General features: G+C 44.1%; 2 protein-coding genes and 1 pseudogene across 2 annotated transcripts; 2 read left to right on the top strand and 1 right to left on the bottom strand.

Annotated features, from left to right (window-relative positions):
• Window positions 1–483: 483 nt before the first annotated feature.
• Pcna (proliferating cell nuclear antigen) lies at window positions 484–4,715 on the top strand. Its single transcript, XM_021193193.2, has 6 exons — window positions 484–873; window positions 1,691–1,788; window positions 1,940–2,007; window positions 2,255–2,449; window positions 4,109–4,232; window positions 4,312–4,715. Exons 1-6 carry the CDS (start codon window positions 653–655, stop codon window positions 4,389–4,391), a joined length of 786 nt encoding a protein of 261 aa, XP_021048852.1. The 5' UTR covers window positions 484–652; the 3' UTR covers window positions 4,392–4,715.
• A 1,640-nt stretch (window positions 4,716–6,355) lies between these two features.
• Window positions 6,356–15,027, top strand: Tmem230 (transmembrane protein 230). Its single transcript, XM_021194075.1, has 4 exons — window positions 6,356–6,580; window positions 8,055–8,173; window positions 10,240–10,362; window positions 13,907–15,027. The coding sequence occupies exons 2-4, from the start codon at window positions 8,075–8,077 to the stop codon at window positions 14,045–14,047; spliced, it is 363 nt and encodes a 120-aa protein (XP_021049734.1). The 5' UTR covers window positions 6,356–6,580; window positions 8,055–8,074; the 3' UTR covers window positions 14,048–15,027.
• Window positions 15,028–19,522: 4,495 nt separating this feature from the next.
• On the bottom strand, window positions 19,523–21,305 carry LOC110318011 (annotated as a pseudogene).
• Window positions 21,306–22,861: the final 1,556 nt, after the last annotated feature.

Below are 22,861 nucleotides of genomic sequence, written 5' to 3'. Positions count from 1 at the left end.
GATACATATGGACTTTGTATCTTCTTTGCAGAAGCGTTCACGTTAAGAGGTATTTTTTTAGTCTTTAGGGAGAAAAGTTCAGAGCGACTCACACAGAAAAGTGATATGAAATAGGGGGGTGTTAAATCTTTATTACTCGATATTTTGCGACATATTTCTTACGTTAGGGAAAAAGCTCCGTAGTGTTTAAAATACTCTCCAGCTTCAAGGCCGCCGCGCACAGCTTGGAATGCATGTGACTTCCACTTCCGTGGCGCGGAAACTTCCTAAGGATGGAAACCACAGCCAACACTCCCACTAACTTGGGCGGTGACGACAGACTACGCAAACCCCGTGATGCCCCTCGCCTCCCAGGCTCCTGCCCCGCAGGCCCCGCCTCTGCATACGCGGCGGGGCGGGCCTTGCTCAACCCACGGATACGATTGGTCCTAAAGGAGAGGTGGGTGGGTCAGCGCTGTGGCGTCACGACCTCGCGCACGGAAAGAGCGCGCGCCTAGGAAGCCGCGGCATTAGACGGTTGCGGGCGCAGGGGCTGGGTAGTTGTCGCTGTGGGCCTTCGCTACCGCTTCTGCACCGTGAGTCGGGGGACCTTGGCAGCCAGACGTCGTTCCTCTTACTGTAGCTCTCGTCTAGTCGTCACAACTCCGCCACCATGTTTGAGGCACGCCTAATCCAGGGCTCCATCCTGAAGAAGGTGCTGGAGGCTCTCAAAGACCTCATCAATGAGGCCTGCTGGGACATCAGCTCGGGCGGCGTGAACCTGCAGAGCATGGACTCGTCTCACGTTTCCTTGGTGCAGCTCACTCTGCGCTCCGAAGGCTTCGACACATACCGCTGCGACCGCAACCTGGCCATGGGCGTGAACCTCACCAGGTGAGCGGGTGGCGGGAGCGGGGCCCCAACCCTCCCGCTTCGGCTCTTGGCGGGGCTGTGACCCCGCGCTCTCATTGGCTGGCTTGGCCACCCGCGCTTTCTGATTGGCCTGTGGGGCCGGGGGCAGCCCTCACCAAAGCGCGCCGTTCCGAAAAAGCCCGCGCTGGCTGTGGCGCCTACTCTCTGTTTCCGCGCCAAAGCCACAAAGCGCGAGTCCGCGGGAAACTGCGTGCTCCCGAGCTGTCCTCATTAAATGCCTGCAGCTTTGAGTGGCTGGTTTTAGCGCCTAATAAACGAGTCCTAGTGAAAAATGTACTGTCGACTTAGAGTGACGATGGGCCTTTTCTTGAATTCCAGAGTCTCACTGCGCATCATGGATTTGTGGGGAAATCTATCAGTTTTAGCTTTTAACTTTGCTACAGCTACCTAGGTTAGTGCCTCCTGTATACGTGTTCAAGGGCAGTGTGTGATTTATTTTGGAACAGATAACATGGATTAGTACCACTTGTATACATTTTGAAAGATTTACGAAGAGGCCAGATGTGATAGGGCAACTCTCCAGTACACTGGAAACCAAGGACACCTCGCTCAAAAAGATGCTTTCTCGAATGTTGGCTTTTAGTGTATTTTACTATGTCGATTTTAAGGATCACATAAACCCTGTAGTTTGCTTCACCTCTGAGAGAGTTTGGGTACCCTTAGCCTATTTAACAGTTCTCCAACTGTGAGTGTGAAATGGTACAACTTGTAGTTGCTTTTTAAAATGTAGATGTGGGATACATGTTGATAAACCCTGTCTTTTTTTTTTTCCCCCTAGTATGTCCAAAATTCTAAAATGTGCTGGTAATGAAGACATCATTACATTAAGGGCTGAAGATAATGCTGATACCTTGGCACTAGTATTCGAAGCACCAAGTAAGTTAAACACCTTTAAAACTCGGTAGTTGCAGAAAGTAAAGTGTGCTGTTTCTGTTTCTCAAAACCAAAAAATATTAACAGGATTGTGGTAAAATTTACATCATAGATAGGAACATGTGCTTCAATAACATTGGCTTTCTTTTGGTAGATCAAGAGAAAGTTTCAGACTATGAAATGAAGTTAATGGACTTAGATGTTGAGCAACTTGGAATCCCAGTGAGTATCTTGTTTCTGATTGTTTTACCATGCTGTGATTCGGCTGGTGCATGTTCTAAGTTGTGGAGTTGTGGTATTTGGGATGAATGGCACACTGCCATTTCACTAAGCCACAACAGTCTAAAATTGAGTTTTAAGGAAATCAGAAATCTTGTGTTCTGGGTTGTGGTTACAATGCTAAATCTTGAGATCATGAAGCTGAGTCTTCACCCTTTTCTAGACTGACCTTTAACTTGTGGATTTACAGGAACAGGAGTACAGCTGTGTAGTGAAAATGCCATCGGGTGAATTTGCACGTATATGCCGAGATCTTAGCCACATTGGAGATGCTGTTGTGATATCTTGTGCAAAGGATGGGGTGAAGTTTTCTGCAAGTGGAGAGCTTGGCAATGGGAACATTAAGTTGTCACAAACAAGTAATGTGGATAAAGAAGAAGAGGCGGTGAGTAGTAGGGGGTGTCCAGTTAAGTGTCCAAAGCACGGATGGAGCATTGGCTTTTGTTCTATTTATTCATTCGTTTTGAGGTGGAGTCTCGAGTAGACCAAGCTGTCTTAGAGCTCAGAGATGGCTCCATAAGCTTTTACAGGTAGCATTTGGAAAGCTAAGTGTACAACCTTTTGCTTCCTGGAAATACTCTTGACAAATAAGTGAGGATTGGCAAGTGAGCAAAAGGAAAGTTGGTGTAAAAGTCTTTTGGGATCATGTAGATCTTCCAGTAGCTTTATGTGTTGCAGATTCAATTACTAGTTCATTTAATGGTGCAAAAGCAAACTGCACAACGTTGCAATTTAGACCTAGTTACAGGCAAGAGGACTCTAGAAATAAGAGTATTCACAGTCCCAAGGGAAATAAGACTTCACGAAATGTGGAAAGAGTTGCATTAAATACTCTTGACAGTTATGTCCATAGAGAAAGCTGGGCTTGGTGGCTCAAACCCATAACTGTAGCTTAAAGTCAACCTGGCAGAAAATCTATCTCAAAAAAATGGGGAAGAAATTGGGAAGGCAAAGGAAAATGCTCACTGAGCCCTCCGCATTCAAGTAGGACATACTAGGCCTCTTTAATTCCTGAGTATCCCTGAATTGAGGATTTTTCTCAGGAATCCATTGTATATTTCATGGTTACACTTTTTTTTCTAAGTTTTGCTAGGTAGCCTGAGCATCAGGATTACACACAGAAGTCTGAACTAAATAGGATTTTTAGGGTTAAATATAGTGAAATTCAGAGTGCTTACTGCAAGTATTTAAGGTATATAAGATGTTACTTTTCTTGGCCTCTGCATGAATTTAAAGTAAATGAAAGTGTAAGGGCTGGTGAGATGGCTCAGTGGGTAAGAGCACCCGACTGCTCTGCCGAAGGTCCGGAGTTCAAATCCCAGCAACCACATGGTGGCTCACAACCACCCATAACGAGATCTGANACCCTCTTCTAGAGTGTCTGAAGACAGCTACAGTGTACTTACATATAATAAATAAATAAATAGATAGATAGATAAATAAATAAAAGAAATCCTCATACTCTTTAAAAAAAGAAAAAAAGAAAGTGTAAGAATTCGAACATAGATCAACACACAATCCAAGAACTAGTTCTTAACCTTAATCTGCTGAATTATTTCTACTTCTATATCAACTTCAGCTCCTCACTTCTCAAATATTGATATTTAATTCATCAGTATTTGTCTGATGAGCAAGCATTTCAACAACAAAAGAAATTAAGGAATTTTTTCGTTATCCACATGTTCTTTAAGAATTGGGAATTTAATAAAATTGATAATCATACAGTGAAGACTGGTTTACTGTCCCTTAGCTTGCATTCAGCTGTTGGTTCTTTTTGGTTTTGGAAGTGGTTATGTGTTATTTTCCTCTCTTCATGAATTCTTTGCAAGAGAAGTGTTTGCAATCTGAATAGGAACACCTTTCTCCTTTGTCTTGATGGCTTGGGGTGTGGCTCTACAGGATGAACTAGCTAAAAACTTTTTTCTTCTTTAGCCAAGGTTTTCATCAAACCTTCCAAAATGATAACTATTTGTTTTGTGGTATAATATCATAAACTAATAGTGTGAGTTTCTGATGTCTATAGTAAGCCTGTTTTCTCTTCTAGGTAGCCATAGAGATGAATGAGCCTGTTCAGCTAACTTTTGCTCTGAGGTACCTGAACTTTTTCACAAAAGCCACTCCACTGTCTCCTACAGTAACACTCAGTATGTCTGCAGATGTACCTCTTGGTAAGATAATAAGTTTGAACATTGTTTTGTAATGTGGTATTTATAGTATTTCAGTTGTTTAACTTTTCCTGTCTTTCAGTTGTAGAATATAAAATTGCTGACATGGGACACTTAAAGTACTATTTGGCTCCCAAGATTGAAGATGAAGAAGGATCTTAGGCATTGCTAGAAATTGAGAAAACTAAACCTTTGAAGATTGCTTCTGAGATGCCAGCGTGTCCCAAGGTCTTTTCTGTCACCAAGTTTGTACCTGAGCATTCTTAAATATTAAAATATGTAGATATCTTCTGTAAATAACCTATTTTCTTTTCCCTCCATTCTCCACAATTTGCTTAAAGAATAAGGTCCAAAGTAAAACTGAGTTTTGTTCACATGACTGCTTCTGCCTCACAAAACTGGTGATTTTCATCAATGATCTTGACGCTAAATGCAGTTTTAAGAAATATTTTTCAATTTAAATAAAGTTAACAATTTGAAAAGTCATAGAGCGGTGCCTTCTTTGTACAATGGCTACTGAATAGTTACTCTGTTAGGTAAGTGGGTTTTTGTTCTCTCTTCCATCCCGGAGATAGCAATAAAAAATGTTAAGCTTTAGTTTATGTAATTACGTTGTGCAAAGTTTTCCTGTTAGCTTTGTTTGGGATGTAGCTCTTTTAAAATACAACTTTAATGGCAGTGCAGGGGGTGGGGGTGGATAAATCTCTCCCTAGGCCAACCAGGGCTACATAAAGGCCATATTGAATAAATCAAAGGCCCAAACTTCATGGCTACTTGATCCAACCAAGAAGGGATAAAAGGGCCCTGTGGTTTTGACCATATGCTACATAAAACTAAAGAATACTTGAATGCTCTGTATTTACTGTGGGGGTCAGGACAATTTATAGGAATTGGTATACCCCAGCACCACAGCTTCCAGGGATTGAATGAAGTTCTTCAAGCTTGGTGACAAACACCTTCATTCCTCGTCCAAATTATCCCACCTCCCTCTCAAGTTTTTATGCGTGTGGTCTTTTTTTTGCAGGTATGAGTAAGCATGCGCGTATTAGCCTGGCTTCTTGTGGGGAGCCATTTTCCCTTCTTGGTATATTTCAGCAATGTCTCAAACCATGGCTAGTATAGAGCCTCTGTATGCTCTGTCCCTGGAGGCCACATTTGAAGGCCTTTAAATAGTAAGCTCTAGCTGTGGTCCCCAAGATATTTTTCCTTTGTATTTCATGTTTGACAGTATGTAGACTGTACAGCTTTGACTGTTCTGGGAAGTTGTTGGTTAGAGCTCATACCTAGTAGCTACAACTGTTCAATACTTCGAGCCAATTAAGTGCGGAAGGAAGTAGCCTGCCAATACTCCTCTTAGAGAACTCTGGAGTGGTGGAAATGTTTTATCAAGACTGGTCACTTTCATGAGAATGAATGTTAGAACTCAACTGTGTCTGGTGGGTAGGACTCTTTTGAGACAGGGTTTCTCTCTGTAGCCCTGACTGTCCCGGAACTCACACCGTAGACCAGGCTGGTCTTGAACTCAGAAATCCGCCTGCCTCTGCCTTCCAAGTGCTGGGATTAAGGGTAGGACTCTTATCTCGGTAGTGTCTAATAATCAGGTAGGGAAACAAGATTTGGGGGCTTCAAGAACACTAATTAGCAGGTGGTGACCAGTGTCAGCATAGGGGTGTCTAGGGCGGGGCAAGATACCTGGTGGGTATCCCTTGCCCACCCCTCTGAATACCGTGGACTCTGCTGTGCACCGACGTGGCCATGGGGTCAGGACTGGAATCTCATTTAACAGTTTTGCTGTGGGCTCGATCCCGGTGGGTGAGACCCTAAGTACGCGCCCGCCCACCCTATGGAGGTAGCAGGTCCTGGTCACCAGGGCAAGATCAAACCGCTACCTGGTTGAGCGTGGTGGCATTCGCCTTTTGTCCCAAGCAAACCTCTTAAGTTCGAGGCCAACCTAATCAGCATCGTGAGTTCCAGGACAGCCTGCGCCTGCGCTACATAAACCCTACCAAACAAGTCAGCAATGAAGCTCTCCAGCCATGCGCCCTGGAAACAGCATTCGATGACACGATTTCCTGGCGACACCACTTCCGGGGCGCCTCTATCCGGCACGCCTCTTCCGCCGGGCTGTCCTTAAGACCTCCCCTTCCGTTGGCTATTGAGCGAGCCGTGCGAGCGCGCCTAACGGAGGAAGGGGAGCGCAGCGCGGGTAGGGGGCGGGCGCGCGCTCCCGGAAGCCAGCCGCGAGACCTGGCCCTGCCACCGAGGCTGCTTCCCGGAGCCAGTTGGTTCACGTGGGTCCTGACCGGGGGCGGCCGAGGCGGACGGGAGGTTGTCCACAGCGCCACGCGCAGGTGCTGGTGGGGCCGGGAGGGTGGGCGGAGATCGCGGTGGGGCCGGTAAAAAGTGTAGTAGAAACTTGGGCTGATATTTTTTTAAGTTGTCATTTACTATGTGGTAACCCCACTCTAGAATCCCTTGCTAAGAAAAACAAATCTTCCCATTTCGTTGTCGTTCTGCAACATTTTGTTTTGGTGCGAGTTTATAAGTAGAAAGCACATAACTTTATAACTTGTAATACAAATCAGGCATGGTTTAATGCTTCGAAAATCCCGTTTATTGGTAGCTTGAACTTTCAGATACGAGGAATTAAACATGTTATGGGATGGCAACACCAAAAACCTAGTACTTACGTTTTAGAAATGTAAGTGGATTCCCGTTGCTCCTTTTTAGTACTTCCGAATTAGGATGTAATTAACCAAAACGCAGAAACACTTGACACCAGTTTTTGCATGCTAGCTACTTTACGTCTGTAATACTTTACACTGTAATAGCAGTGTCTGGCAGCTCATCGAGATCGAGTAAATATCACGTGCCGTTGTGGAGACTATGTGCAAAATACCATACCAGTGAAGACCGGGCTATTGAAATACATAGTTTTTCTTCTTAAAGATGTGCTTTTGCGTTTAGAATTCAAATATCTTTGTAGTTAAAATTTGTCTGCTTTGTTTACATAATTGTTTGACTTTGTAAAGAATCCACACATTTCATTTATGGTAGGGGATAGTCTCTGGTCTTACTATGTTGCCCAGACTGACCTCCAACTTCGTCTATCCACACCTGTCTTCCCAAGTAGCTGGGATTACAGTCACCTACTGAAGTACTAAGCTTAAATTTCAAATTTTTAAAATTTAAACGTCATTGCTTTTAAATTTTACCTACTCTCAAGTAATGCCGTAGTTATGATTTTTTATTATGGCTGTCTGCTTTGAATAGTTTGAGTAAACCAGACTTTTAAATCCGTTTTTTCAGGAGCTACATGATGTGGAATGTAAACTCACTTGTTTCATGCTTGGGATGGAAGCAGAGAGGCAGGAGGCCATGGGTGTCTGGTGTGGTATTGATAGCCAGGAAGTTACCCGCATGGATAAGATTTTGTGGATGATTTGTACATAGGACAGTACCACACCTAGAAGTAGACACAATGCTGATGTGTGTATGCTCCCGAGGAAAGTTAAGGGGCAGGCAGAACTGTAAGGGAGGGGTTGAAAATGTGAACGTTGGACTTTGGAAAATTAGGCCAGAATCATCAGTAGCAAATTGAACAGAGCCTGATTCTTGGTGAAATGCCTTTGATGTCTTTCTGTGAAGTCAAGCCAGATAAATAAAGGAAGCATGCTTAGTGTGTTCAAGAAGTATCGGATCACCATAAGCCATGAAGCCTAAGCTGCCATGGGTAGCGTGTGGCACAGCAGCTCGGAACAGTATCTGACATCCTTTCCTGGGCTGTACTGTGACTGCTACGGACAACAAGGCTTTCCCTTTCAGACTAGCCGTGTCACTCTGTTATGATGCCGTCTCGTACCAACCTGACAACTGGAATCCCCAGCAGTAAAGTCAAATATTCAAGGCTTTCCAGCACAGATGATGGCTACATTGACCTTCAGGTAACATAATCAGTTTAAAAAATTGGCGTCCTATATCTTATTTGGACCAGCAAGAAACAAGCTTATTTGCAAGCTCTTTTGAGTCCCAGCTTGGAGAGGGGATCTTGGCAGGGCAGTTTCAGATATCTGCAGGGTTATCCATTTCCAGTTTTCAGTTGAAATGCTAAAGCCATGTAGCTATAGATTTTAATTAACTTATCCAGAAAATTCTTTCCTGACATCATGAGATGCAGTTACAGATACTCTTTATGGCAAACAGGAATCTAAGCAAGTACGTTTGTGTCCTCTCCTGACCAATATTGAGTAGGATTAGCATCTCCTGTCCCTGAGGATGCAATAGTCTAGGTGACGCCTGAGCTAAGGATGAAGCAGCAGGAAACAGTCCATTCTTTTAAATATAAACAGATCAATAATTCTTTGCATTTACTTGAAGAGGGGAGAGTAGCTCTGGGGAGCTTCCAAACCCTTAACGTCAGAGCTGGTAACAAGCTGAGCCTTAGAAGGTTTGCCTCTTAAGTCTTTTTAAAATGTTCTTATTAGCATATGGTATTTGTACTAATAGTGGGTTTCATTGTAACATTTTCATAACATGCTTACACTGTGTTTCAGCTTTAATCTGTTTCTGAATCTTTTTTTTAAAGATTTATTTATTTATTATATGTAAGCATACTGTAGCTGTCTTCAGACACACCAGAAGAGGGCGTCAGATCTTGTTAAGGATGGTTGTGAGCCACCATGTGGTTGCTGGGATTTGAACTCCGGACCTTTGGAAGAGCAGTCGGATGCTCTTACCCCCTGAGCCATCTCACCAGCCCCTGTCTCTGAATCTTAACCTTGAGCTGATTCTATCTATAATGCAATGCTTTGGGAAAGCTGAAATTTAAGCTCTAGAAGTGGCTTAGCAGTTAAGAGCATATACTGTTCTGCTGTTTTATTTATTTTATTAATTATTTATCATAGTAGTATATAATTATAGATGCTGCATATATAATAAATATTATTCACAAATACTATAATGAAATTAGTATATTTATGTATTATGTCTATGAGTGTTTTGCTTTCGTGTGTGCCACGTGTATACCTGGTGCCCAAGGAGACCAAAAGAGGGCATCCGATCTCTGGGAACTGGAGATTCAGATGTTTATGAGCCTTGTGGGTGCTGGGAGCCAAACCTGGGTCCTCTGCAAGAGCAAGAAATATTGTCCCACTGAGCCGTCTGGCCTTGCCCCCCACGCTCCTTATAATTTAGAAAAAAAAGTTTTAAATTCGTTATTTTAAGTGTACTATGTTTTGCCTGCATGTATGTCTGTATACCCTGTGTATGCAGTTCCCCAGGAAGCTAAAAGGTCTTGAATCCTCTGACACTGGAGTTATAGATGTTGTGAGTCACCATGTTGGTGCTGAGAACTGAACTCAGGTCATCTGGAAGGCAAGTGCTTTGACCCTAGAGCCATCTCTCTAGCCTACAAGTGTCATTGTTGCTGAGGACCCAAATTCGAGTCCCAGCAACCACGTCACGTGACGTACAAAGCTGTAACTCCAGCTTTTGCAGAATCCAATTCCTCTGACTTGAACAGGCATCTGCCCTCATGTGTACATACCTATGCATAATTAAAAATAAAACATCTTTAAAGAGGAAGACAGAAAAGAAAGCTAAAATTCTGTTTCTAAACTTCTGACTAACTATAAGCTAAGTCACATTCAGTCCCAGAAGTCTTCTTCATGTCTGCATAGCATGACGCTCTTGAATCTCCTCAGGTTAGTAGAAGCTTCCATGCATGTGCACTTAATAAACACATGTTCAACAGCTAGGTGACAAGGTCCTTTTAAAGGGGTGTCCTTGTCTGTAATGAGAGGTCTGTGGACCAGCAGATGCTGCTCCACCTGCTCACGAACATACATACTGCTTTGTGTCCAGTGCTGTGCTGACAGTGGGCATACTTAAGACACTTGAAGCATCCACTTTGATGTTCACGTACCCTGCCTCCACTAGAGTACTTTAGGCCTGGTCTTTTCTTAGTGTTCTTCATCATTTGTGTTTTTTTTTTTTTTCCTCTCTCTTCCAGTTTAAAAAAAGTCCTCCTAAGATCCCTTACAAGGCCATTGCCCTTGCCACCGTGTTGTTTTTGATTGGCACCTTTCTCATAATCATAGGCTCTCTTCTGCTGTCGGGCTACATCAGCAAAGGGGTAAGCTAATGGGTGTGTGGCAGTATGCTATGGGTCTTTCAGATGTGAGCCAGAACACTTATTTTTATGTTCCAGAAGTACAGTGGATTCCACTAGAAGAAACAATAATCCCATATAGTTTTTCCTCTGATAATAAGGCATGGTTTTTGTTTGGTTTTGGTTGTTGTTGTTTTTTTGTTTGTTTGTTGTTTTTTCTCCTTTGAGCAAATGTCCCCATAATTCTTAGAAGGTAGGTGCTTGTAAGTAGGCAGACATAGCTTCTGAGATAGTTTAGAATAATGCAGCTTTGCCTGGGTTCAGGCTTTCAGACTAGTACATGGCTGTAGCTAGAGTAACATACCGTGGTTGTGCTTTTGCCGAAGTGTAGACGTGCTGATGGGTGTTTGGGGTGAAGCAGTAAGGCTTGTGTAAGTGTGTGGCCACTACACCTTGTAAGTGGGTTCCTGTTTCCATTGGTTTGGTAAGAGTTCTGTTGAGTTTCAGTATTCAAAACCTAAGTGGTGCTTGGCAGCGCTTCCCCTTGGGTTTGTTTATATATTCCCTGTCTTAATAGGCTGGGCTTGGTGATACACCCCTTTAATCCCACTACTCAGGAGGCAGAGGCAGATGCATCTCTGAGTTTCAGGATAGCCAAGGCTACACAAAGAAACCCTGGGGGGGGTGGGGACAGGGGAGTGACCCTAAGCAGTATTATTTTGGGGAGGAGGGAGAAAAGATTTATTTTAAAGTTATAGGCCATCATACAGGTCCATTTTTTTTTCTCTCACACCCTAGAAAAAATGTAGTTTTTAGTGTTTTATACAGTTACAAGCAGCAAAAATTAAGCATATAGTTACTGAGGTGACAAGGTCATACATTTCAGAGAAATGACACATGTCATTACAGCTAAGTACTATTTGGGTTAGTTTTTATTGTTGTTGTTTTGTTTTTGTCTTTTAAGATTTACTTATTTTATTTATATAAGTACATTGTAGCTGTCTTCAGACACACCAGAAGAGGGCATCAGACTGTTGTGAAACCACTGTGTGGTTGCCAGGAATTGAACTGAGAACCTCTGGAAGAGCAGTCAGTTCTCTTAACCGCTGAGCCATCTCTCCAACCCTATTTTTACTTTTATTTATTTTTTTTTAAAGATTTATTTATTTATTATATGTAAGTACACTGTAGCTGTCTTCAAACACTCCAGAAGAGGGCATCAGATCTTATTATGGAAGGTTGTAAGCCACCATGTGCTTGCTGGGATTTGAACTCAGGACCTTCAGAAGAGCACTCGGTGCTCTTAACCACTGAGCCATCTCTCCAACCCTTATTTTTATTAAGACAGGTCTCTCTACATAGCCTTGGCTGTCCTAGAATTCACTATGTAGACCAGGCTGACCTTAAATTTAGAGATCCTCCTGCCTCTGCCTCCAGAGTGCTGAGACTAGAAGTGTGTGCCACAACACCTCACTGCCACTTGAGTAATATTATCCAGTCCTTAGAGATAAGACAAAAGGGGTGCTATGTTTAAAACTAAGAACTTGAAAAAAGTGATAGGGAGATTGCTTGTCAAGAAAGTGCTTAAGGGGCTGGAGAGATGGCTCAACAGTTGAGAGCACTGACTGTTCTTCAGAGGTCCTTCCTGAGTTCAATTCCCAGCAACCACATGGTGGCTCACAACCATCTGTAATGGGATCCGATGCCCTCTTCTTAGGTGTCTGAAGACAGCCACAGTGTACTCATAAAATAAATAAATAAATCTTTTTTTTTTTNCCCTGGTTGTCCTGGAATTCACTCTGTGGACCAGGCTGGCCTCAAACTCAGAGATCCACCTGCCTCTGCCTCCCAAGTGCTGGGATTAAAGGCGTGTACCACCACTGCCAGGCGAATAAATCTTTAAAAAAAAAAATAAAAGAAAGAAAGAAAGTGCTTAAGGATGGTGAGGTGGGAGTGAGTGGGGGATCACTCTCGTAGAAGCAGGGGGTAGAGGCATGGGATGGGGGGGTTGCAGAGGGGAAACCGGGAAGGGGGGGTCACATTGAAGTGTAAATAAATAAAATAACCAATAAAAAATTAGACAGAAAAAGTGCTTAAGGACCTGGAATCTGACTCCTAGCACCCCATAAAAAGCCCCAAGTGTTGGTATGCATCTGTGGCCCCGCACTGCAGGGTGGAGACAGACAGTCAGATCCCAGAGGTGGCCGCCCAAGTCATTCTAGGAAAATTGGTGAGTGCCAGTGAGCGATTCAGTGAGAGATGAGACTCTATCTTAAAAAAATAAGATTAAGGAAAATAAGAAGGAAAAATGGCTTCACTGTTAAGAACCTATTCTGCTCTCTCAGAGGCCCCAAGCCTGATCACTAGACCTTAGGTTGGGTGGCTTTCAACCGCCTGTAACCCCAGCTCCAGGGTGATTCCAAGCCTCTGACCTCTTTTAGCACTTGTGCTTAGGCGCACAGTCACAACACAGTTAAAATAAATCTTGGGGCTAGGGGAATAGCTCTGTGGTTAAAAACACTGGCTGTTCTTCCAAGGGGTTAGGTTCCATTTCCAGCACCCATGTGGCTGCTCACAAATGTCCAGAAGTCCAGTTCCAGGGCATCCACTGCCTCTGTAGGAATTAGGCACACTTGTGGTGCGCAGACAGACATATAGACAAAACATACGTCTTTTCAGTTATTAATTTGGGGCTTAAGTTCTAAAGGTAGTAAAGTCCATGACTATTGGTCTCAGAAGAGTCTTTAGACTTGTAAACTGTTAAGATTGCGCACAACTGTAGGGACTTTTGAAGTTGAACTAATTATGATATAGCTATAAGTATATAGGAACCAAGGAGTAGAATATGGTGGTTTATGTGAGAACAGCTTTCGTAGGCTCAAATATGTGAGTGATTGGTCCACAGTTGGTGGACTATTTAGGAAGAATTAGAAGGGTTGGCTCTGGTGTTCTCTGCCTTGTGCTTATAGATCAGAAGTAAGCTCGTAGCTACTTTCCAGGGTCCTGCTGTTTTCCCCACCATGATGGTCATGAACTCTACACCTCGGAAACTGTAAGCAAGCCTCCAAAACTCTTCTATAAATTACCTTGGTCATGATTTCTCTTCGCAATAGAAGAGTGACCAAAACATACTCATACTTATATATTTAAAATAAGGCGCTGTTGAGGAAGTCACTTGAAGTCAACCTCTGGCACACAGGCATACATCTGCATGTACACTTATAGATAATAATAGTATGTACCGGCCAAGCACACAGGTTCACACGCGCGCGCGTGCACACACACACACACACACACACACACACACACACACAAAGCTTGGAAGAGCAGAAGGAAATAAGCCTGATATCTGAATAAAAATGATACTTCTTTTTTATTTTGAATGTATTGCTTAATTTGTAATCAGGAAGAAATTGGGAGTGTAGTGCTTGCCTGCCACGCCCAGTGTCTCTAACTTGATCTCTGACACAGAAAGATAAGAAACAAAGAGGAGGTGACAATGTATGCTGAGAAGAGAGATGTAAAGTCGTTGACTAGTATGGGACTAATGTTTTCCTTCCGCCACCAGGGGGCAGACCGAGCCGTTCCTGTCCTCATCATTGGCATTTTGGTGTTCCTGCCGGGATTTTACCATTTGCGCATCGCCTACTATGCATCCAAGGGCTACCGGGGTTACTCCTACGATGACATTCCAGACTTTGATGACTAGCCTTCACCTCAGCCTTGAAGAATCACAGTGCATCTACTTTAAGACATCAAGCAAGAACTCTAGCTAAGGGCTGAGGAAGTCTACAATTTGCAGATGTTTAGCAAAACAATGGCCAGATTGTATGAGTTCTTCTCCAAAATGCTCATGCTTTATAATTAGCTAATTAGGACATGGTATGTTTTCATCTCCTGGCCCTGGCAAAGCTTGACAAGTTTTTCCACATGAGTGTGCATCATGTAAGAGTTGTGAGGCTAACTGTCTGGGAAGGCAGCCTGCTCTATAGCAGAAGGTGTTGCCCTCCTTAGAGCTGAACCTTTCTTTTGTCTTCCATTGTCTGCTTGGTTTTGTAGCATAATGGGAAATGTATTATGTCTAGTTTCTTATTACTAAGTAATTTATTTTTAAATTACCTATCTTATCTCTCACGCTCTCTCTACCATTATATCCTAGTAAATTAAAGTATCTGTCTTACCCTTATATACTCCTCTACTTTCATACCCCAGTAAAACCAAATAGCTGTGGATCCATCTCTAATTGGCTTTTTTTAAATTGACAGCAACCTGGGATTTTTAAACCATGAAGCTGGGTATAACGATCCCAGTACTTGGGAGGCAGAGCCAAGTGGATCTCTATGAGTTCAAGGCCAGCCTGGTCTACATAGAGTTTTAGGACAACTAAGGCTACCTAGTGAGACCCTGTCTCAAGAAAAGGGAAACTTCCTCTGGTTTCTCCATAGTTTGCCTACCACAAAACTCAGGTGAATCTGTCCTTTGTAGGTCAAGAGATTGTGTGCATCACACCTCAAGGACTAGACTTCAGCTGTTTCTTCGTAAACCTGTAGATAAGTGTACTTGGAGTTTATAACCCTACTGCTGGCTGGTACTGTGATATTCTGCTAAAGATTACAAGACTTGACCAAGATCCCTGAAAATGGATTAAGTCAAATCTGGTTCTCAACTTATAAAAAGTGACAATTTTTTTTCTAAATATGTGTATGTTGTTATTTATTTATGTGCATGGACATTTGCCTGCATATATGCTTGTATGAGGTTGTCAGATCTTGGAATTACAGACAGTTGTGAACTGCCATGTGGGTGCTGGAAATTGAACCCAGGTCCTCTGAAAGAACACACTCAGTGCTCTTAACCACTGAGCCACCTCTCCAGCTCAACATGTTTTTGTTTTTGTTTTAATTAAAGTGTCATAATTCAAATTCTAGATTTAAAACTATTTAACTTTAGGTATGTTTTTGAAAAGCATTCTAATCCCAGCATTTGGGATTACCTCTGTTTTTAGGTAACTGGCTTTATGAGTCAGACTCGGCTTTGCATTCGTTTTTTTTCCCCCAAGGTTACAGACTTGGGCATCCAGAGTTCTAGAGGTGTCATCAGCTGGGATTTGGAAGGCTGTGAGAAGGGAAGTTTTGGGAGAAAGATAACTTTTGGATGTGTTGAAACTAGATGTCGACCCAACACCCGAGGAAAGCTATGGAGAGGAGAGTTGCAGTGCTCTCTGTCTGAAATGGATTGCGTTTCTCATAGAGATAGAAGTGCTAGAGTCTGTGTTTGGATAGTAGCTTCAGAGCCAGAGAGATGGGTGAGCTCACAAGTGTAGTTAGCAAACAGAAACAACTTAGTAAGGCAGCGAACCCCAGCAGCTGCCAGGTTTGGCTGTATTTAAAAATTGGAGGGGCACCCAAAGAGTCTGCAGTGCTGAGCAGCTCTAGAACCTTACTGCTGAAGTGGCAGAGGACACATAGCTCCCTGTGGGGCATTGCTTACAAAGCTAGAGCTAGATTGGTTCAGCCAAAGCAAAGGGCTAGGTGGTATTTATATTACAGAAGGGGTGATGCCAATATCACAGAAGGGTGCAGAATGCCAGGGCCACCTCTGTTCCAGGTCACCTCCATGCCATTCATTGATTTACAGACAGCTGTGAACATACAAACACTAGCTCCTGCTGGGTGTGGTAGTATGGCACAGACCTTTAATCCCAGTACTCTGGAGGCAAAGGCAGCTGGATCTCTGAGTTTGAGGTCAGCCTGGTCTACAGAGTGAGTCCTAGTAGATCCAAGACATAGACCCTTCTCAGACAAAAAAAACCAGGCCCAGTTGTATGGTCCTGTGATCCTTTCTTTTTGCTTTATTACACATAGCTCTGTGTATTCAAGGAAGTCAGCCTCATTTTCCCCAGTGCCCAATTTGGATGCCTCACTGTGGCTAGCACTCCACTTCAGCCATACCCTCAACTCTACCTGCCCCATTTATCACATCATAGACGGACTCTTCTATCCTGTGCAGGTCCATAGTCGGGTCATCCCAAGGCTCCTGCCTGCAGCTAGAATCCCTCTCTAATGTCCCTTGAGGAATGACACTAATCACACTAGTAATCTGATCCAGGTGGACTAATTCCGAGATATACAAAATCAGACTTGCGTGCATTGACTATCATTCTTTGGTGCTTTACAAAAAGGTCTAAATCTCCATAGCGATGGGGAACTCTTAAGATTAAAAAACTTATGCATACATGTGAGTATATGTCACATATATATGGGTGTGCACAGAGCCCAGATGCCCTGGAGCTGGAAGTATGAGCTATTAAGCTACTCACATGGGTACTGGGAATCAGACTCAAGTGTTCCGAAGTTGGACATGCTCTTATCCTCTGAGCCATCTCTCCAGCCCCTGCTAACCATTTCTTTTTCTATGACCTTGTGCACAGTACTCTCATGAATTCTGTATGATTTTTTTTTTTTTTCGAGACAGGGTTTCTCTGTATAGCCCTGGCTGTCCTGGAACTCACTTTGTAGACCAGGCTGGCCTTGAATTCAGAAATCTGCCTGCCTCTGCCTCCCGAGTGCTGGGATTAAAGGCGTGCGCCACCACCGCCCAGCAATTCTGTATGATTTTAATCTCTGCAAAAGTTCTGTGTTGGGAAAAAAATTCCAAAGCTTAAATTAGTGCCTTAGGAGTTAAGCAAGGAAAGAAATGGGGGCAGGCATGTGTATAGTAGAAGCAGTAGAGACCAAGCCCACCATCAAATAAATATCTTTGCCTAAAAGCAGCCTGTGCTCGTTTCTGTTAGATAAACTAGTTGACACAGTAATTGTGACACCTATTACACTTTCCAGGAAATCCAAAGCAGAAACTACTTCGGTCACTTCTGGTGGTGGTTGTGTGATGAAGAGTCCAGACCCATTCCTTGGCATTGTGGTCGAAAGTACCACATAGTGGCCAGTTGACCACTTCCATTCTTTCTGGAGGTGCAACAACAAAAGATGGCATGGTCACTGAAGAGCCGAGGTTACAAACTAATGGTTACTGGTTGCCTTGCATTTAAGAAAAAAAAAAAAAGAAAGAAAGAAAGAAAAGAAAAGAGTTAAGTGGTGTTGGTGTTTGATTTTTCTCTAAAAGGAGATTGCCAGGCCTCTTGGAGCAGGTTGCAAAGGTAGCTTTACCTGAGCAGGGATTCCCGATTCACTGTAGTCCCAGGTCAGCTCACCATTTGTTATTTCTTTACCCAGCCTACAAATATCCCCCCCACCAACCGTTCATCAAATGGAGAGGATGACATTTTCCTTTCAGTATGGACACAGGTGGGCAGTTCTGCTGAGTTGAGGCTTCCCTGTGTGGCCTTCCACACATTGCCATGACAGCCAACTACCCTTCAAACCATCAGATCTATCTGAAGAGTCAGGTCTCTGCTGGAACCATGTGCTTCATCCCGTGGGTCCAGACCTGGGCTTGGCAGCAAGCTCAGGGGACTTCCTGGTGTACTACAAAGGAAACTGGTACTAGAACACAGTGTGGCTTCTGGCCTTACGTGTCACTTGCCAATCACCATTAATTACCCTTTAGCTTTTGACCTGTCACCTTAATCTTATCCTGAGGCTTCTTGTTCCAAAGGTGTGTGGTTTATGGTTTAATGCATTGGGAGGAAAGGGCAGATTCTTAGCTATGAGGGGTTAGACAAATTACCTGAGCGTCACTTGCTTTAGAAAGTGGGGTAAACTAATTCCTACATTAGGGGGACATTGGCAAGGTTCATTGAGCCAGTTTGGGGGTGGCGTGGCAGGGCTACTGCACGTACCTAGACTGTCATCATTCAGTAAGTGAAACTGCTGAAAAGTGAAGGTCGATCCTTTAGGGGCGGGGCCTGGAGTAAGGCCAAGGATCCTGGACAGCTCACCTGCCATCCCTGCCCTCCCGAGGAATGTGTTCTATTACAAAGCCACCCCAGAGACTGGGCTTCTTTCCTAGATGGAACGGGAGGGTGTAAGGTAGTCCTTTGCCTGTATGTGACTGGACTGGGCCTTCATGTGACCCAGACTGAGACAGGACCTTGCAGAGAAGACCGTGGCGATGAGGTGTGCCTCAGTAGCACATCTGACCTCTCCAGAAACTAGTCCTTTGTGTTTCCACCCCTCTTCTTTACCCTATCTTGTCCCTAGCTACTTGCAAGCTGTCTTAGTTTTCTGTGGCTGTAAAGAGATACTGAGACCAAGGCAACTTATAGAAGAAAAAGTTTATCCGGTGCTTAGAGCTTGCTTAGTTTCAGAGGGTTAGAGTTTATGACCATCATGGCAGCAGGCAGGCACTCAAGCAGTAACTGAGTGCTTACATCTGAGCCCCCAGCTCAAGGCAGAGAGAAAAGAGCTAACTGGGAATGCTATGACCTAGTGATAGACCTCCTAGGCCTTCGTAACCAACTGTATGTAGACAGGTCTCAATGACTACTCTGTATGAGCCTATGGGTCATTCTTGTTCAAACCACCACGGAAGCTGTGTTCTGAACCAACAGCGTGGCAGATTCTACTTGGGAGCTTGTGAGGACAGCAGCATTGTCACAGGACCCTGAGGTTTTCATTATCCCTGAACACTCTGCATCTCTTACTCCATTTCCTGTCCTTGGGGCTAGACCCCTTCCAGCAATGCTAATGGTGGGGGAGGAGAGAATTCAGGAGCTCTAGCCCTTGTGAGCTACCATTGCTCTAAAATTAATGGTGGGGTGTAGGTGGACAAGCTTCACAGGCAGATTGCAGAAACAAGGAAGGAAGACTCTGGGAAAGCTTTCATGAGCCACGAGAAACTGAGACAGAGTCCCAGGATAGGAACCGAGCAGGGTGTGCAATTTCTCATCCAAGGGAGGCAGGAACAGCTCTCACGAGATAGCGAGAGTTAGTCCTGATTATTGGAGGCTTTGACTATCCTCATCTGTAAGTCTGACAGCCCCATTCTTCCATCCCTTACAGTAACCTGAGAAAGAGCTGTCTGGAAAATGCTCCAGTCTGAGGTAAATCCTTGGGGAAGGTTTCCTCTGGAGTTAATAGAATCTGCAGCTTGCCCTGAGTCTGCCCCTCTGGGGCTAGTCTCAGTCTCTCTCTCTCTCTCTCTCTCTCTCTCTCTCTCTCTCTCTCTCTCTCTCTCTCGTTCCATAGGTATATAAACTATTTATTTACAGCAAAGGCCCAGAGACTCATTTCTTTTTTAATAGACCCACAGTACGGCCCCTGAAGCCAGTGGTCTTTTTTTTTTTTCTTTTCTTTTCTTTCTTTTGGTTTTTTGAGACAGGGTTTCTATGTGTAGCCCTGGCTGTCCTGGAACTCACTCTGTAGACCAGGCTGGCCTCGAACTCAGAAATCCGCCTGCCTCTGCCTCCCAAGTGCTGGGATTAAAGGGGTGCGCCACCACATCCGGCTGAGGCCAGTGGTCTTGGTGTGCTGACTGCGGACACGAAGGCTCCCAAAGTGGCTCAGCCCTCTCTATAGGGGCTCGAATTTGCTTCAGCCGCTCCTGGTCCTCACGCAGCATGTTGTCAAGACTGTTGGCCAGAACCTGGCTGTACTGCCCATCCTTCCCACCCTTTTGTCTGTTCAGGAACCAGTCCGGAATCTTGTACTGTCGTGCGTTCTGTGTGATGGTGATCACACGCTCCACCTCATCCTCTGAGAGTCCTCCAGCCCTCTTGGTGAGGTCATTGTATGCTTTCCTCAACACCACGTGAACATATCTCTGCCCCACGTCCTTAATGGCAGTGATGGCGAAGGCTCTTTTCCACCATCCATTGATGTTGGTGTCGAGTACTCCCAAAATGTGCTGGAACTTCTCAGGGATCATCGAGACATGACGGTGGCACAGACAGCGGCATGTAGGCCTCCTATGGAAGTGGGACTAGTGTCTCCTAAAGCTGAGAATGGGAGCAGCCGAATCCCCATTGACCTGGCGAAGGTGTCGGGTGTGACCACAAGCAGCCAGAGGACAAGCCAGGCCACCTGCTCTTGTGTCTGTGGCTTTTATTTCTGCAGTGCTGATGGGACCCAGGGTCTCACATCTATTAGAAAATTGCTCTACAACTGACCCCAACCTTGAGTGTTAGTTTTGTATCCTGAAATTTGACTTTGTTGATCCTAGTAGCTTTGGGGAGTAGCTTTTGTATTGACGTCTATATTAAGGTCACAACATCTGCAGCTTGACTGCCTTGCCTCTGCTGTGATGGGCACCTCTTTCCATTCCTTTTTCTTGCCTAACTGCTGTAAGACTCCCTGCTACATGGTATAGAAGTGAGGAAATGAGCATGCTTGTTCTTATGCACAGAGGGGAGAGCCTGCCAACTTTTCCTCAGTGAGTGAAATATTAACATTGTGTCATGTGTGAATGAAGGTTTGCGGAAGGAAGCTGACCTTTGGCTGAACTTTCTGCCAGGCTCATTAACTAATTAGACCCTTAACCACTGTAGATGAATCTGGAATGTTGCAGGTTCAGAGCCTAATTACAATTTAGCTAAATAAGCATTCCTTGCCCACTTCTGTGTCTGACCTAACATCCTATGGCTAACAGATAAAAAAAAACCCTTTGGAACCTATTAACAAACTCTAGTTTCCACTAACCAAAAAAAGCTAAGAATGTCACCCGAGAGCATCTGAATCCTACTGCAAGGCCCCCTGCTTTGCCGTACCCCAACTTGCTGTTGTTTCCATCAATATGTTAGGACAGTGCCTCGACTGAAGACTGTCCTGCTACTATAAACTTCCAAGCCAGGCGCAGGCCTTTAGCCCAGCACTCAGAGGCAGAGGCAGGCGGATCTTAGTGAGATTGATGCCATCCTGGTCTACATAGTTCCTGGACAGTCAGAGATTACACAGAGAAACCCTGTGGCAGGCAGGGTGGGGTGGGAAGATGAGGGGAGTGAGACCTCCTAAAATTATCCCCACGTTGGAACAAGGAATTTGGGGTTACCTAAACCTGTGTTCCTGGGCCATGGTCATTCATTTTTGGCTCAAGAATAACTTCTCTTGGCTGGAGAGATGGCTCAGCAGTAGAGAGCACCAGCTGCTCACCTAGAGGACCTGGGTGTGATCGGTGACTTGCCACTGCCTAACCCCAGTCTCAAGAAATGTGACACCTTCTTCTGGCCTCTGGGCACCAGGTACAGATGTGGTGCACAGAAATACAGGCAAAACACCCAGGCACATAAAAGTAAATAAAATTTTTAGAAAGTAAAAACTACCTCATATGCCCTTTGAGATAAAAGGATTCTGAGGGGTTTTGGTTGTTTTATTTTTTTTTTCTTTTCTTTTTTCTTTTTCATTCTTTTTGTTTTGTTTAGTTTTGGGGGTTTCTTTTTTTGTTTGTTTTTAAAGACAGGATTTCTCTGTGTAGCCCTGGCTGTCCTGGAACCCACTCTGTAGACCAAGCTGGCCTCGAACTCAGAATTCCACCTTCCTCTGCCTCCCAAGAGCTGGGATCAAAGGCGTGCGCATGACTGTGTGAGGGTGTCAGATCCCCTGGAACTGGAGTTACAGATAATTGTGAGATGCTGTGTGTGTGCTGGGAATTGAATCTGTAACTGGAGTTACAGATAATTGTGAGATGCTGTGTGTGTGCTGGGAGAGCAGCCAGTACACTTAACGGCTGAGCCATTTCTCCAGCCCCTCAGAAATACTGAGTTTTGTTTTGTTTTGTTTTATTTTATTTTGTTTTTTTTTTGTTTGTTTGGTTTTTTTTTGTTGTTGTTGTTGTTGTTGTTTAAATGTATAAGAGTACATTGTAGTTGTCTTCAGGTACTCCAGAAGAGGGCATCGAATCCCATTACAGATGGTTGTGAGCCACCTTGTGGATGCTGGGAATTGAACTCAGGACCTCTGGAAGAACAGTCAGTGCTCTTAACAGCTGAGCCATCTCTCCAGCCCCTGGGACACTGGATTTTATTAGCTGCTTTCTATAATTCTTTAGTGATAGATTTTGCTCTTTATTTTGTTGGTGTGGTGTATTATTGATTGTCCTATACTGAACTGGGAACATCAGAAAATGATAAGAACTTCCCCCATTTAAGGGGGAATTCACACAAAGAGCCATGGAGTGGTGCTGGTCCAAGGCCAGGACTCCCATTTGTTCTAAACATTGATCCACGAGGCCTCCTGCTGTGTTGCGCTGGTGTTGTTTCTGTATTGCTCTTCCAGCAAGGGGCAAAAAGTCTTCCCTCTCCCACAGTCTTATCAGATTGGCAGCAAAGAAGTTAACCTCGCACTGCGCAGAGATTGTAATTTTGCAATCTAGAAAACCCAAGAAGGCAGATATGGAGTCTATAAAGGTGTATCAAGTATTGACAGAGTGGAGCTGCATTCGCCTACCCACCCCCAGATCACAGACTAGGCCCCAGAGGGTACTTTCAGAGCAAAATATCTCAGTGTTAAAACAATTCAACTTAAATATTAACCAACAAGTAGAGCAGGAACTTTGAAGTCTATTCTATCATTCAATTAGATCCTTTACATATTTTAACTATGATCAGTCCTGGCATTAATCTAACCTTGAC

Source organism: Mus pahari, chromosome 3, assembly GCF_900095145.1.
Source record: "Mus pahari chromosome 3, PAHARI_EIJ_v1.1, whole genome shotgun sequence".
NCBI classification, from domain to species: Eukaryota; Metazoa; Chordata; class Mammalia; order Rodentia; family Muridae; genus Mus; species Mus pahari.
The sequence above is the reverse complement of the archived record's forward strand: the minus strand, read 5'-3'. Positions and strand labels throughout refer to the sequence as shown.